Raw genomic sequence first — 15,473 nt, 5'->3', positions numbered from 1 at the left:
CCTGCATTGTGCACTGCTGCTATATGCTACTCCACCTTATTATACACAGTGAATGTGAAGTACTGTAAACACTACACTGCTCACCCATCTTCTGCAAATAACCTAAAGTCTAATTATATAACTGAAAACAGATTGTCAGTGCTCTACCATCTGCCAACAAGAACAATTTAGATTATTCTCTGGTCATTGCTTTTTTAATATCAAAGTTGGGTGGCAGAAGACCCAGTAACACCTCTGGTTGGTCTCAGGTTGTCCCTGATGGCTTTCCACTGTGAAAATAGAAAGTTGATACAAGTATTTGATATCTGTGGGTCTGTTAGTTCCTGCATAAAGCAGAGCAGCAGTCACTGTAGCTATAGAATAACTGCAATACCATAAGGAAGAGAGTGGCACAGCATTATTTAAGCATGCACCAAACTTACATTACAATATTAAAAACATAAAATAGTTATCTGTGAGCATCCCTTTAAGTTGTACGCAGGGATAAATAAATATTTATGAATGTGACAACAGTGCTGACAGCTCAAGCTAACACAATAATAATGGAGAGGCAGCGTGACAAGCCGTGCCAAACAGCTCATTATTGATCCCCCCCTTCACACTTGGTGAAAGTACATTTCAATCAGCCCTCTATTAGCTTCCAAGTTGTATATCTCAGGCCATAAAATGTTCCCGCTCAGTAAATATCCAGAAGGTTTATAATGGCAGCAATATTTCGTACTAAGCTTTTTGCAGTACAACCTACGTTACGATTTTACAGCCTTGAAATACCGCTTTAACCAGCAATTCAATTGTGTGGAAAATGATTAAACAAGAACTTGCTTACTACTGATTTCCGGGCAGGGCTTGGTTAATGGTCTTTGGAGCAACAACATGATGGACCAGATGGTTAGATGAGTAGACAGATACCTTTTCCCTTTGAAATACTAATTACTGGTCCCCATGGATAGTGCTGAGGTAATACAGATTATTTTGCTTGCAGGTCTTGTTTATGAGAAATCACTATTGGCTTGATATAAATACAGTTGCGCTCGCTGCACATTTAAACCATCTAAAACTTTAAGGGGGTCGAGTTTGATTTTTTTTCTCGATTCAAGTTTTTTAAAAGCTTAAAAAGACTCAAATTCAAGTTAAGTTTTGAAAACTTGACAGTCTGGTGTTTATGAAGTGCAAAAAACCCAAAAACCGGAATGTGAAAATTCGCCATCTGAAAGCTTGTGAGTTTCTATAGAAGTCAATGTGAGTTGTCCTGGGCAAAGTCAAGCTGTATTTTCAATTTGAGTTTATGAGTTTTATCAGAGTTTGTTTCAAGTATGAAATTCAAATATTCAAGTCTTCGAGTTCTTTTTATTTGCATGTGTCTACCATTTGAATAAATAAGCGAGCATTCAATATGCAAGTTTTATCCATTTTGAAAAATAAACTCAAATTCAAAAATTAAGAAATTTATAAATAAGCCCCTTACAGTCTTTTCTAGAAGGGAATGCACTGCAAATAGGGGAAATAAACTCTGTTTATAATTAGAGTGAACATTTACTTAATACAAATGTTTAGTAAAAGACATGAGGATTAAGATACTGTTGTACTGCTATACTGTTCCTTTCCACAGAGCTCACATAAATCTTATCAACAGACAGAAACACTGGTCTCTGATGGTAAGATTATGATAAAACTCATTAAATAAGTGCTTGGCGTTATATAAATGTGTCGCCTAGCAAACAAGGAGGTACTTGCAGATATCCTTTTGTGTGTATTTTTTTTGCAAATCATTTTTTCTATCTGCACTATTGGTTCTCACCATTTTATTTTATTTTTTGTATATACTTGAACATCTGTATTTATTGTTTACATTTATATACTTTAAAAATACAATGACAATGTAAATACTGTATGTCATATATTTTTATATCTAGATATATATACATCACCAAGACAGTAGGCAGGTACCAGTTTTGTAGCTCAGTGTACATAATGAGTAATTGCATTATACTTATAGGGGCCAGAATATCAGTATGGTCTAGGCACAGAATCTGTTTATCAGCACTTTTTATCATACTGAATCAGACTAAAGGTCATACACGGGCCGACTGTAGCTCTCTGATATAGGTCCCATGGACCAATTCAGTAGGTTATCAGCCGTATAGGGGCACAAAAGACATGCCTGCCCAACCAACATCTGGCCTGAAATCGGGCAGGTTAAAAAATGTAGTCAGATAGGGGACCACATCGGCTCGTTGATGCAGCCCCCGAACCGATTGCGCCTATTACCAGCTTTCTAATTCAATCATTTGGCCCCAGGGCCAAAGGACAGAATTAGCCTGAATTCACATGATATCGCCCACCCATATGTGGGGGATATCGGGAGACGATCCACTCGCTTGGCGACCTCACCAGGCAAGCGGATCTTAACATGTATGGCCACCTTAATACTAACACTAATACTGACTAATGGATGCCTCCAAATACCTTTACAGAATTAGAGATTACCCCAATGTAACCAGGACAGGTCTAGAAACTGGTCTGATATTTTATTTTTATTTTATGCTGTGATAATTAAAAACTGGGCCTCAACAGGTATTCTAGCTACTTCCCCCCAGCTACCCAACTGTACCCTGGAAATCTACCCTGCAGTTTTCAGTAAGCAATGACAAGAGGAAAACCAAAGGCAATAAACCAGATTTCATGCCCAGGAGGGTTGGGTTTGTTGGGCCTGGTTATCCTACCTAAAAGCTACTACATCAGAGAACAAAAGAAAATAAGCAAGGCCTAATGACCAAGAACAGAAAGGGTTAGGTTGGCTAGGAAAGGATCTGGGCCTATCCATATTACAACAAGCTACCACTAGGGGGAGACCCACAGGCACTAAGCCAGGTCAAACAGCACTTAGGAGGAAGAAGAGAGAAAGTGAAATTGTATGAGAAAGGAGATAAATGAGCAAAACAGATGAGATAAGAATGGAATAGGGGAAAGAAAAGGAGAATAACTTCTCAAGTTCTGGAAAGAGCTATCAGTGCTTGTTTTGCAACAATATCCTCTTCATAAATGCCCCCCTCGTCTCCAGTGTTCCCCCTCATACTATTTAGTGCAAATCAAAACACAGCCGTGCCGATGAACTGAACACTATATATATAGCAGAGCTAATGTACTAATCTATTTTTTTTTTTATGTGAGGCTGGTGCTGAAGCCAATCTTACCTCGTGTGACTGTTTGATGACAAACTCTCCCAGGGCTGCACACTACAACCTGTCACAGCAAAAGCTCCTCCACAGCTGCCATCCAGCTTCATAAGCAAGGCCTTTGCTGCATTCTCCGCTGTCTTCCTGCAGTCGTGCGCCCTTTTCAGCATCTGGGTCACGTTCTCATCCCCTGATTCTGCTGGATCATAAAAGCCAAAATAACTTAATAGGGGAACGGAAATGTCCAAATACAGAATAATCTATGTGTTTAACTTGGCTAATGCATAGATTTTTAATAGTCTGCACAAAAGGGAATTTTCGACTACTTGGAAAATCTTTTTTCTTAAAGCCTAAATGCTATAAAAGGGTTAAAGGGGTTGTTTGCCTTTGAGTTAACTTTTTGTATGATGTAGAGAGTGATATTCTAAAACAACTTTCAATTTCTAATCTCCCCATGGGTCATGGCTCTAACTAATGCTGAACAGTTGCCTGGGGGGGGGTCCTGCTAAAGGCAGCTGGGGCTCATTGGAAGACATGTAGTTTATAAAATATAGCTGGATGCTTTGCAAATCTGCCCTTGGGTGGTGCATTATACAGTGCCCTTGATGCTTGATTAATAGTATTAACAAGTATTTACAGTTCATTGTGTAGTAATTGTCTTACCAGGGGAGTCAGAAAAAACATTTATTTTTTGTGCCAAATTAATAGTCTTCAGATAATAATGAATGTTAAGCAGGTCTTGTTAAACTCTTACCTACAGATCCGACTCCTGCAGCTCGGAACTGGCCAAGGATAAGGGATTGCTCGCTCTCAGCAAGGGCTAGCAGCAGTTCATATGCCTCGATACATTGCTCACTACACCACAAAGAGGAAAAAATGAAGGAAATCAATTCAACAGCCACCATAGGACCAGTAAGGGGAGGCTGACATTTCCCAGGTAGCACTAAGTACATGACCTTCATGGTGACCTAACGTTTCCCAGCAATTTAACTAAATAGGTGTCACAGTGTCTGCCTGTTACTTATTAAAAGCTAGAATTTTGTTTGATGATTCAGAAAGAGTGGAGGAATGGCCAAGGGAATGGATTAACCTGTGGATTCTATACCTCACAGGGGAGCAGGAATATAATAGTCCCTTTCCTGGAAACAGCATGCACAGAAGTGCTCACAGAAGGCTGTGGGAGCCACAATAATGTTTGCTGTTGATGTGATTTAACATTCTGAGCATGATGCAAATAGCTTTTACATTTCCAAGAGAGACCTTCTTGGGCACAAGTCCAGCGACACATCAAACACTGTTTATTCAGGAGGAGAGGTAGGGCACGGAGCAGAAAACTGGCAAGAACATAAGATGTATTGTGATAGAAGAACGATAAAGGTCAAATGCAAAAAGCTCAAGGAAATGGGGCGCATGAAATATGAACAACACAATTGATGGCGCCCTGCCCATGATTGTTATATAATGTTAAATTCATTTAGATTTGTAACACAAATTAAAAAAATGTTATAGGAAAAAGAAAATATATATAGTATAAAGAACTAAACCCCAAAACCTCACATATGTAATGCAAAACAAAATATTCCTTCCCTCGCACTCACAACTTCCCAAAACACTCATCTCATTTGAATAGTTAGGCTTACGCCACTGGCACTCTCTGTCAGGTCCCCATGGGCACTCTGGGTGTTGAGTATGAGCATTCCTGGGGCCTGGAGCACTGCAGGCTAATGGCCACATGATGACCTGCATAAGAACTGTCTCTCTAAATCCTCACTTAGCCCATTACATTACCCCCATTCCTTGTTCTTTTAGCCCATGTGAATGAATCCGCTGCTCTGTTTTCTTTCTCCTTTCAGTTAGGAAACCAAAAAGAGGAATTAAAGGGACAGTATATCCCCCCTTTTCAACATGAGCTCAATGAATAGGGCATAGTTTTGCTTTAGTTATTTCTGTCACTCCCTGATACAAAAGAACTTTAAAGGCACTGATAAAACGAATTACCAGTCTATCGAGAAGCCCCTGACAATGACCTGTTCAATGGCTGCTGCTTAGAGAAGGAAGGGAATTGTTTGTTCAAAGGTATGTTTATAAATGCTTTATAATAATAACAATAAAATATGAAAATACGTTTTTTTTATTAATTAAACCAATAGGAAGAATGTAATGTCAACACAAGCCCTATTTATTGTGTTAACTGTAATGTTAGGTGTATACCATCCCTTTAACGTGAGGCTCTATTGTATTTACAGCCAGTGATCCTAACAACTAGACAACAATTAGAGAGTTGTAGGACCAAAAAACTAATTTAAAAAAACTTAGGATCTCAGTATTAAATTTTATCAGAAAAGATCAATCACTAAGTATCTGTGTTTTAGTCATGGTCATCCCTTGAGTCTATGTAAAAATTGCCCGAGTGGCAATAATCTGGATATTTTGGTCTTTTTACGATATTTTCTATCCCCATTTATTTCTAAATAGCATGCAGACAAAGATAAGCAAGATAACTGTGCTCTAAACAGAAATTATTCTGTAGGTACTTTCATTGGCTTAACCGAATCCTATTTGTAATGGTACATAGGAAAGACAATGGGTAGGAACCTTGTTCAGTTACATACACATATACACTGCTTGTTCAAGCAGACAAAGCTCTGCACCCTCCACATATCACATTGTTTGCAGAGACAATATATTTCTCTCCAACAAGATGCTTAGGGCTCACACTGGAGTCACTGGTGCGCATCCCTGGCACACAGTCTTGTGCTTCACCTTGAGCACGAGTCACCAAGCTTAGCAATACGTATGCTGTCTTGTCATATTAACAAATCCATTGGTGTCCCCGCCATCGCCTTCTACTCAGTAATAATAGCCAGCACAAGTGCAGGAGAAAGCTTGTCCCTGTTCGGTGATAGAGCTAATGCCCTGCATCTCAAGCATGATAGACAAGCACTAAACATAAGGGCGGCTAGCATGAACTGCAGTAAGCAATTAAAGGTAAGTTGCACATTTAATCATTTTAAATCTTTTGCAGTCAGAAAACAATACTACAAACTGGTTCAACAGCACCACAGCCCCAACACATTTCTCCAGCACCATGTTCAGTAACCATAAAGTTACTATAAACCTTGTAAAAATTGCAGTTCCAGTAGCAGTCAGCTGTGCTATGTAGAACCCTACCCAGGTGCCAATTAAGTTATCAGTGTGGTCAGGGTCTCGCCAAGGTATCCATGTGGTCAACCTCCCCCAGATGTCCTTCCATGTCTTGCCATAATGTTTACAGAGTAACAATCTTGCCCAGCAGGTATCTATAAAGTGAGTACTACATCCACTGGTGCATGTGGTCAGTTTCACCCAGATGTCAAATTTGGTCAGAGTCTCGTCATGGTGTCCATGAAGTAACTATCATGCCCAGCGGGTATCTAGGAAGTGAGATGTGTTTCCAGGCATTCATGAAGTGATCTTACCTAGTACCCAGATGATTATGGAGCCTGAGAATCAGCTGGTTAGAGCGCAGAACTTCAGACTCAAAGCAATTATGGGATTCTTCTCCTCAATATCAAGCAAGTGTGACTGGAGTTGCATTTTCTCCTAGTGCCATTATCATATTCTTACAGTACCTTGCACTATAGGGGCATGTTTTAACAGCAGCAGATTGGACATTTCTGATTTATGCTATTGCCCTCCTTAGATCCGGGTCCACAGCCTTCCTTCATTGCCAGGGTGCCCTCTCTCTATGAAATCTCTAGACCTGTAGCCACAATTTACACCTTTTCCTGTTCAATCACTATTATATGTTATATCACTACTGGCCAAACGCAGATTTAATTTCAAAGAAACCCTTTGAATTTTTCCCCTGTTAAATAATGAATAAACCTAACAGTGTTTGGTCAGGGTCACTTGGCTGTTGTCCACTAGCTGTGATATGCGTTGAGAAGGGCTGCTTATCTGCACCTATTCTTTCTGTAAGTTCAAATTTGGAGTCATAATTATCAGGAAGAAACCTGGAACACAATTTTGCAAATAAATTCCTTTGAGTGTGAATATTTCACTTATTACAGTGGGAGAATTTCCGTTCATCCATGCGAAACAATAAGGGTAAGTTGATGCACACTGTTGATCACTATCAGCGTTGCCTTTTTTCTGACTACCCAAAAAACCAAGATATATACAGTAAATAAATAAATAAAGACATATCTGACCCATCAAATAGCAGATGTACTAATAAATATTCATAATTACCTGTACTGAAGTGCCAGCCTTAGGGCCGTTGCATTGGATTCATATTTTCCCACTAGCATGCTCATTCTCTCAGCGTTGCTCTTGCACTCCTCCAGCGTTATCGTCAACAAATCATTCTGGGATTTTAAGTGTTCAATGCGACTGTGGAGTAAAGAATCAATATTTTTATCCCGCCATGTAAATCACTGACTGTTTTTTTCCTTTTGCATATCAAACATTTAAAGAGTACCGGGATGAACAAATAATGGCAAGCAGGCAGAAGTGTGGATCAATAAAGCACTTAGAAAACCATAATCATACAGGCCTATTGTCAGGCACTACAACTCATTCTGTTCTACTTCCACAACTGTCTCATACAGCCCTTGCCCTGCAGTCATTGTCAAGCACTCTTGCAGTTCTATGCACTTTAGTTTGTTTAGCCAATGAGACAGGAATATTCGTAAATGGTCAGAAACAGTCATGTACTTCTCTGTGATTACCTTAACTATCTCTCCATAGTATATAGGGGCATGTGCTAAAAATCATGGAATGTGCCAGCTATTACTATATTTGCTTGGTACCCACTCTGAGAATACACCGTCGAGAGACAATAAGAGTACCCCCAGGTACTGTTTTGCACCTCCTCCCAAGTGGGCTGACCCCACATTGTAGCAAGCAATGGCTTACAGGCAACAGTAATGGCAACCTCCTTTCTGTAGAATGTACTTTACTTAGGACTGTTATACCAGGCCACAGATTTTCACCTGTCAACATTTCATTTTTAATCCTCCATTTCTGCCTGCCGCTTGATTGGAGGCCAGGTACATGCTCTGTGCCTGCTGGGCCACCCTTATTTGCCTGCTGTGCATGCACAAATTCTGATTAAGGTTCTTTGCACATGCACTCCATGAGACAATGAACAAGCTGAAGACAAGCAAATCCACACGGTACTGTCAAGGATTTTTAGAGGTAATTAATACATATAAGGAGCTCTAGGGCATTACAATATGCTAGTGAAGGCAGATTACATTATGACCTTCGCTGTCCTTTAAAATTAAATTCCTTCTATACCAAAGTGTTAAAAGTGAGCCCATCCTGTATTCTCTGCAATCCCTAGCAATATGTACAGGGTTACTCTCACAAGCTCCAGGCTACCATTAGAGGATACAAGCTGTAAATCTCTTCCTTTCTGCGAACCTGCAATACAGATGGCACAAGCGATATGGCACTCTAGTAGAGATCAAGGGCTGATTTATTGCAACACAAGGGAGCTTTTTAGAGGAACTCTACCTGTATATTACAAAATTTCAGACATAACAGCTAGGCACAAAATGTTACACGTGGAATATGTGTCATGGTTTTATCACAGAACAAGACTACTGGGAGTAGAGGTATTGTGTATCTCTGTGCCATCACAGTACAATGCTTTTATTATAACAACACGGCAAATGCACTCGCTGCATCTGGGTGCAATTTCAGCTCTCAGTTTGAAGGTGTTGTGTCGGGTCGGCATAAAAAATATGTTCATCCAACACCCTCTGCCAAAGGCTGCAGGGAGTCTTAGTTCAATGGCCGCTGGAGGACTGCAGGTCAGATATGCTTGCTATAAACATATGTTCTGGTCGTTTTTACAGCGTTCAGTTAGTCCAAGAACAAGGATATAAATAGAAAGTATCTACCTTAATGTACCAAGTGCCTTACTTGAGCAACAGAACATTAGATGGAAACAAAGTGGTTAAGCATACAGATTGCATACAGAATGTCCTGCCTCCAGCCCTCCAGATTTTGTCCCAGCTTCCCTCTGACAGTGGAAGGTTATTACTGTGTGCTGAACATCTAGAGAGCCACAGCTGGCCCATCTCTGCCCTACACCTGAGCCAACTTAGCACGTTTTATGCATTACCCTGTAAGTACGTAATGAATTATGGGGGGTTACATTAGCAAATCCTTAGTTCATTTTCACTAACTGTATTTAAAGCTCATATATATTGCTGTGGACCCACAAGCTGCTTTCTTATATTCTGACATAGACAGAAAGAAAAGTGAATTCACCATACCTATTTAGCCTTTCTGTCTCCACCTCAAATTCTCTGATCTTGCTCTCGGAGATGGCAGAGCCATGAGAGTATAAAGTCTGGAAGATCTCTTGGATATTGGAGCAGTCTTGTAGTGAGTGTGCTAAATGTTCTGCCACACTGCTGGATACCTGCAATGCACACATTTGCTTAGACAAGTTCTGGTAAATGCAATGGAGCATTGCTGTGTCACCTAAATCACACTCAGCAGCCATTTACTGTTCCTTGTAAAAGTAGTCAGGCCCATGCCCAGCCCTCTTGTTTTACACATGATATAAAAAGCCTATGGAAGTCTATGGAAAATGTCCTTCCCATAATTTGGAACTTTCTGAATAATGGCTTTCCGGATATTCAAATCATATACTTTTAAGGTCAAGGAAAGATAAAATCACTGGGGGGGAAGGGGAGGTGGGGGGTGGTAACTGTTAGCAAACATCCTGCAATACATCCTTTGTGCTTAGTGATCATGGGTTATAAAGAGGTGTACGGTAATGTAATTTGTATCACATGACGCTCTGAAACTTATGCACTATTAAAGATAATGTTGTAAAATATGGCTGTTGCTCTAGGTCACCTCAGATTTCCATGGTCTGCAAAAAAACACTCAGCTTTCAGCATAATGCAGTGGTGTAACTACCCAGTGCTGGGTCCTCCTGCAAATAAATCTTCAGAGGGGTCTCCACAGAGCAGCAAACTTACCTGGCCCCCCACCCTGATGCATCCTGCCTCCACTCTGACGCATTCTCCTGCCCGCTCGTCTATAAATCCCCACTCTCTGCCGCTCTCCTACCTGGGAGCTGGTGTGGCGTGGTGATTTACAAAGATTTACAAAATGGAGGAAGCAGACCCCACGGTCCAACCCCAATGTCCCCAGGCCCCCACCCCCAGGGCCTTTATATGGACCTCCTTGGCAACCTATAGCAACAGCCCAGTTGTAGCACTAGTAAAGCAACTTACTAATCAGTCTCCACTCTATTAGTTAATATACTCACCCCAATGCTGCTGATTTCTGAACCCAGCACAGGCCTTTCTGATGAAGAAGATTCCGACCGTGTCTTTGACAGCTTAACCCGCTCAGCAATCTACAAAATATCACAGCATGAAGCAGCAGTTTTTCCCAGCATGGTTATAACCAGTTTATGGCTGCACCATCAATGTCTATATATACAATTTTCAAAAGCCAACTCTGGAAAGATATGGGGTCCCTTAATTTTTTTATATAAGAAGTTAAGTGCCAGGTTCATAGAAAAGGAAGAATATTTTTGAAATATCAATACCTCAGGGATTAAATCTCACATTGCCATAGAAAAAATGCAGATGGTTATATAGCAACACAGGCCCTAGACCAACTATCCACACTAAAAGAGCAAAGGGTCAGAAACCCAAACAAATGTTCAGATAATCGATGTATCTAAATACAGGGACAGCTCCTGTGCCAGCGACTTCTTGGAGACAAGTTCCACTTAGTTAAAGGCTTGAACATTGCACTGTCCTGGGTTTTAGCTATGTCTAGTTAAAATACTTTCCTTGCACAGGTATTTGGCCCCCTGAACCTGATAATCCTGGTGTGCTGACTTTCATGTACAAGCCTGTGAATCGGCAGGCAAGCAAGCCTTTATGGTGCATAACAGACTACTCTGCTTTATAGCTTTTCTGAGTGGCTATTGATCCACTGCCCCTCAGCAAGGAGAGAGCAATATTGCCTTTCACTCGGTACTTAATGATACGCTTACATGCTCTCCAAGTAATTGCAGAAGCTTATCAAATGCAAAGGCTGGGATATTTGGCTATCTCTCCCCCTTCTATTACTTGATCAACTCACATCTGATGAGTGTGGCTGCTAGAAATCAAGACTATGGGGAAGATTTATTATGATGTGCAAAAAACGGTGCCAAAATTGGCCACACATCACCACGCTTTCCTGTGTAAAATCTGCTTAATTTTTTTACGTATATTTTCTTCTGCCGGAATTATGTAAAATAACAGCATAAAATCTGCGGTCACATAGCGAACTTCTCTATTTATTTTACACAGCATTATACAATGGTTTTTTGGCAAATTTTACACAGCACAATAAATAGGCCCCTATGCATCTGTGCTGCTAAGGAATGTAATGCTCCAGTTATGTGCTATCTTTTGGATTAATATACCATTGCTTTCATAAATCTGCCAGAAAAACATATGAGCAATGCTTTTCATAACACAGACAAATAGACTGATAGACACTGCAACAATTTTATTTTATGTTTCCAAAACCCATTACTAATACAATGAGCCGAAACAAGTATGATTTGTATCTCTACATTTGCCAACCACACAAATGTCTATTTAAAAGGTATTGTTACAGTGGGGCTTTTATCATTAAGGTCTATGCCTATGTGTGTTTAAGTTCCTTCTCATACACTGGCTGAATAGCCTTCCACTTCCCTATGCCTTGGTCACCCTGGCAAGATTCATTGCCCACAAGAACTTTGCTATTTACATCATAGCCACCTGACCCCAGTTACTGTGAGGTGGTGCTAGACATATACATAAGATTCCTGTGCTTTAATAAAACAAGGGGGTTTACCTAGGGTGCCCCACCCCACAGGGATACACAAATCAAATACCCCCTTTGGCTGCCAGGATATGTATCCTAGTAATTCTGTCATGCAATGTGTAACAATTGTGTATTTATCAAGCAGTGTTCCCTGAAGTTGTCCTACAGACTTTAATCTGTGGCTGAATAAAGTAATTGTATCAATTTCTGGAGTAAATCCCAATACGTACATAAAAAAATGACAAACCGTGATAAACTATATCACTTTTTACTCAAGACTGTGTAAAATAATACGCTACATTTCTAGAGTAAACGAAAATACACACCTTCATGAATATCACCAATGGACGCTGCCAGCTGATTTCAGAAATGGTGATGGAATTAGGTGTTAAATCATGAGTAAGGAGATTAACACAGCTTGATAAATAACACATTTACACCACCTCTCACACTTTTTTTAGTGTAAGACATTTTACACAGCTTAATAGGCTACCTCCTGTTCTGATTTCCTCCCCTCCAAAGAACATACAAAGATTAAATTGCTTTCTGATAAAAACTGACCATATGTGACCCAGAGATTGATAGGAACGCATTATCTCTGTAAAGTGCTAATATATAAAGGATAATTGTAATAAAATGTATTAAAAAAAAAATTAACATTGCTTTAATGTAGTAACTAGCAAGCATTTAAACTTATAGTATTAAATAAACCAGCAAATTCAATGCAATCTATGAATTATAGTCAGGGTCAGAAAGCAACAACCAATGCTGCACTGTGACATTACCCTAATAGGGGGGCTGCCCTTTTTTTACATTAACTCATTCAGTTGGGTTTATGTAGAGATGGTGCATAAATGTTATCTGGAGTTCCAGAAATAAATGTAATTTTTTTTTTCACACAGACATACCTGATTACACAGATTAAAGGAAACCCTAATACAATTTCCCTAATTCCCTTAGGCTCACAGTATAAAGCAAACCCTCTCTCAGCTAGTTCCATAAAGATGTGATGGATTCTATGATTTAAAGCCCTGCTGCTTTCTATAGTGTATGGGACACAGATTCTATGAAAAGTAGAGGGACGTCAAGTCCCAAAATCCATCAATTCACAATGGAACAAGGTGAGGGCAGGGTTGCATTACATTGTGAGCCTAAGTGGGGATGAGGGATTGGTCCATGCAGCATGGGCAGAATAGTATGGTTTCCTTTTAAACTGTGAAAACAGGCGTGTCTGTGCAAAAAATACATTTATATTTATTTATGACAAGTTTATATATTGTTTATGCGCCACATAACCCCAACTGAATGATCTCATAACCTGGTGGAAGTGGTTTTTAACCTTTGGTCTGATCTCCCACTGACCAGCCCTCTTTGCATATGCATTTTAGAAATCTCTGACACTCAAATGAACACACATTATTTTGTTACCTGATTGTAAATAACGTTATGCATCAGTACAGGACACAAAGTGAAAGACGTTTCGCTCTGTGGAGTAAAGCATATTGACCGTCCACAACATGGAGAAAATGCCATACATGTGGTGCCATCTGCTTCCTTCTACCAAGGTATGGGACGACAAACATTCCGATCTGTTAGTGGTACATTCAGAATAAGTGACCCAGGAAACAGCTTTGCTGTTTTTTTTTGCACTGAATGTTTATTGCCATTAAAAGAAGTAAAATTCCCCCTTTCTAATGAAAAATTACATTCCTAAGTTTCACCAAATGCAGCAGATTTTATGTATGTCTGCGTAACAAATAACCAAAGTAGATAGCATTCAGAGTCTCCCTTGGTATTTAAGGTGTCTGAGCCTCCTTCCAGCGACCGCTCACTTATCTGGCTCTGCAGGTTAACTCTGCAGTCAAAGACACAAGGGAGGTGAAGAGTGGGGCTGAAGTCCTGAGGGTGCTCCGACGCCACTCCCCCACAAATCCCCTAGCTGAGAGCATGAGGAGCTGTGTGTCTCAGATAATGCCAGGCATTAGTAAGCTGCACAATGGCTCACCTTGGCGATGGGAATGTCATTGCTGCTGCTGCTCGTGCTTAGTTCTCCAGTGCTGGGGTTGACTGGTCGGCTTGCTGAAGTGAGGCGGCCAGGGCTGGAGGGACCTGTTGCCTGGATACTCTGCAACCGGGTCTGTAATTCACGCACCTAAAAATATAAAGAAACAATTTATTGCTTTACAACATATATTAGGCCAGAAGCTGGCATATGTGGTTTTAGAAAGAAATAACTCAATGTGAACAAAGAAACCGGTTCCTTATCATGAATTTCTAAGAGTCCATCACCAGTTATTTTATTTTACACATTCCTCTGGTGATGACGGTACGTCACAGTACAGACCTAGGGGAATAACAGAACACTCACATTTCAGTTCACTCCCTGATTAGAACATTTACTAGCATGTGTCATGCTAACCCTGAGCCCTATCCCTGTACAAGGGGCCTCTCCTACACTAATGAAGATGACCTGCTATTCACCTCCTCCAAACAATTTCCATTACAAAGTACTACTGGCTCCAAAACCAAGTAACATTAACTTCATCCTATTAACTCGGGACTTTAACATGAGGAGTCTCTGTGGGTAGCTGAGTATGTGCAGGGCCACCGTGGGGCAGAAGAACTGCCTTGCCAACTAACAGCATCTGTGCTTCATATAAACTGCATGTAGGTTTCTGTGCTCTACCAAACTTTTGGACAAAAATGACTTTGGGATAAGCCTACAGGTTGGATTAAAAAAGAAATAAGAATATTACCTAAATCAAAGTAGTTAAAACTTTGGCCATTTCAGCCAAGCATCCACATCTGGCTGAGGATTCGGGGATTTCTAACTAAACTATTCAGGCTGCAAAACTGTTCGCAAAAATGTAAGGATGCAGTGAAAAGAAAAATGGGCAAATATCCATCATTTGCATGATCATGGAATACTGGCGATCATCAAGATTTTGTGAGTAATTATGTGTTAGCTAATGTAAAAAAGTCAGTGCATGATGGCTTTACTTTATGTGAACCCTACAGCTCTGGGCACGTGTGGATGGGATCACTGTGGCCCTCTCAGTATGAACAATGAATATAAATGTGCTTGTTTGCAAAAACAACTGCTTCCTCTACTCATGGATGGGAACTGTACTGCGTATGGCAGATGGTCCTGCTGATGGACAGCTATTGTTCAGGAATCCTGCCTTCCGTGTTCTTGAGCGATACCTCTCTACCTGCACAAACATCTGCCCTAGACAATGTGTTTCCCTGAACAGGAAGGGTTTGCCGGCAAAGGCAAGTGTGGCTGTCCCTGACAGGACTAAACCCATGTGCCACTGAGCTTAGGATACACCAAAATATTAGATTATAAAATGTGTGAATTAGAATAGGGATATGGCTGGAATTAAGGCTACACACAGACTGAAAAAACACTGATAAAGAAAATGAAGAGACAGAAACGTCAGCAGCATCCTGGGGTAATTAGTGAGGTTT

At 40.4% G+C, this 15,473-nt stretch overlaps 1 protein-coding gene across 8 annotated transcripts in view; it reads right to left on the bottom strand.

Moving 5' to 3' along the window:
• Positions 1–15,473, bottom strand: part of mcc (mutated in colorectal cancers) — a 164,169-nt gene that overhangs the window by 23,427 nt on the left and 125,269 nt on the right. For 7 of the 8 annotated variants that reach the window (XR_001169921.3, XM_031896347.1, XM_012957487.3 and 4 more), the window contains 6 exon segments: positions 14,008–14,154; positions 10,456–10,545; positions 9,446–9,594; positions 7,410–7,550; positions 3,931–4,031; positions 3,195–3,375 (listed from right to left, as the gene is read on the bottom strand). Coding sequence is in view for 7 of the 8 variants with exons in the window: in XM_031896347.1 (XP_031752207.1) it covers positions 3,195–3,375; positions 3,931–4,031; positions 7,410–7,550; positions 9,446–9,594; positions 10,456–10,545; positions 14,008–14,154 (809 nt within the window). In the remaining variant the exon portion in view is untranslated. 8 annotated transcript variants of the gene reach the window in all.

Source organism: Xenopus tropicalis, chromosome 1 (genome assembly GCF_000004195.4).
Source record: "Xenopus tropicalis strain Nigerian chromosome 1, UCB_Xtro_10.0, whole genome shotgun sequence".
NCBI lineage: Eukaryota > Metazoa > Chordata > Amphibia > Anura > Pipidae > Xenopus > Xenopus tropicalis.
This window is presented reverse-complemented; position numbering and strand designations above follow the sequence as displayed.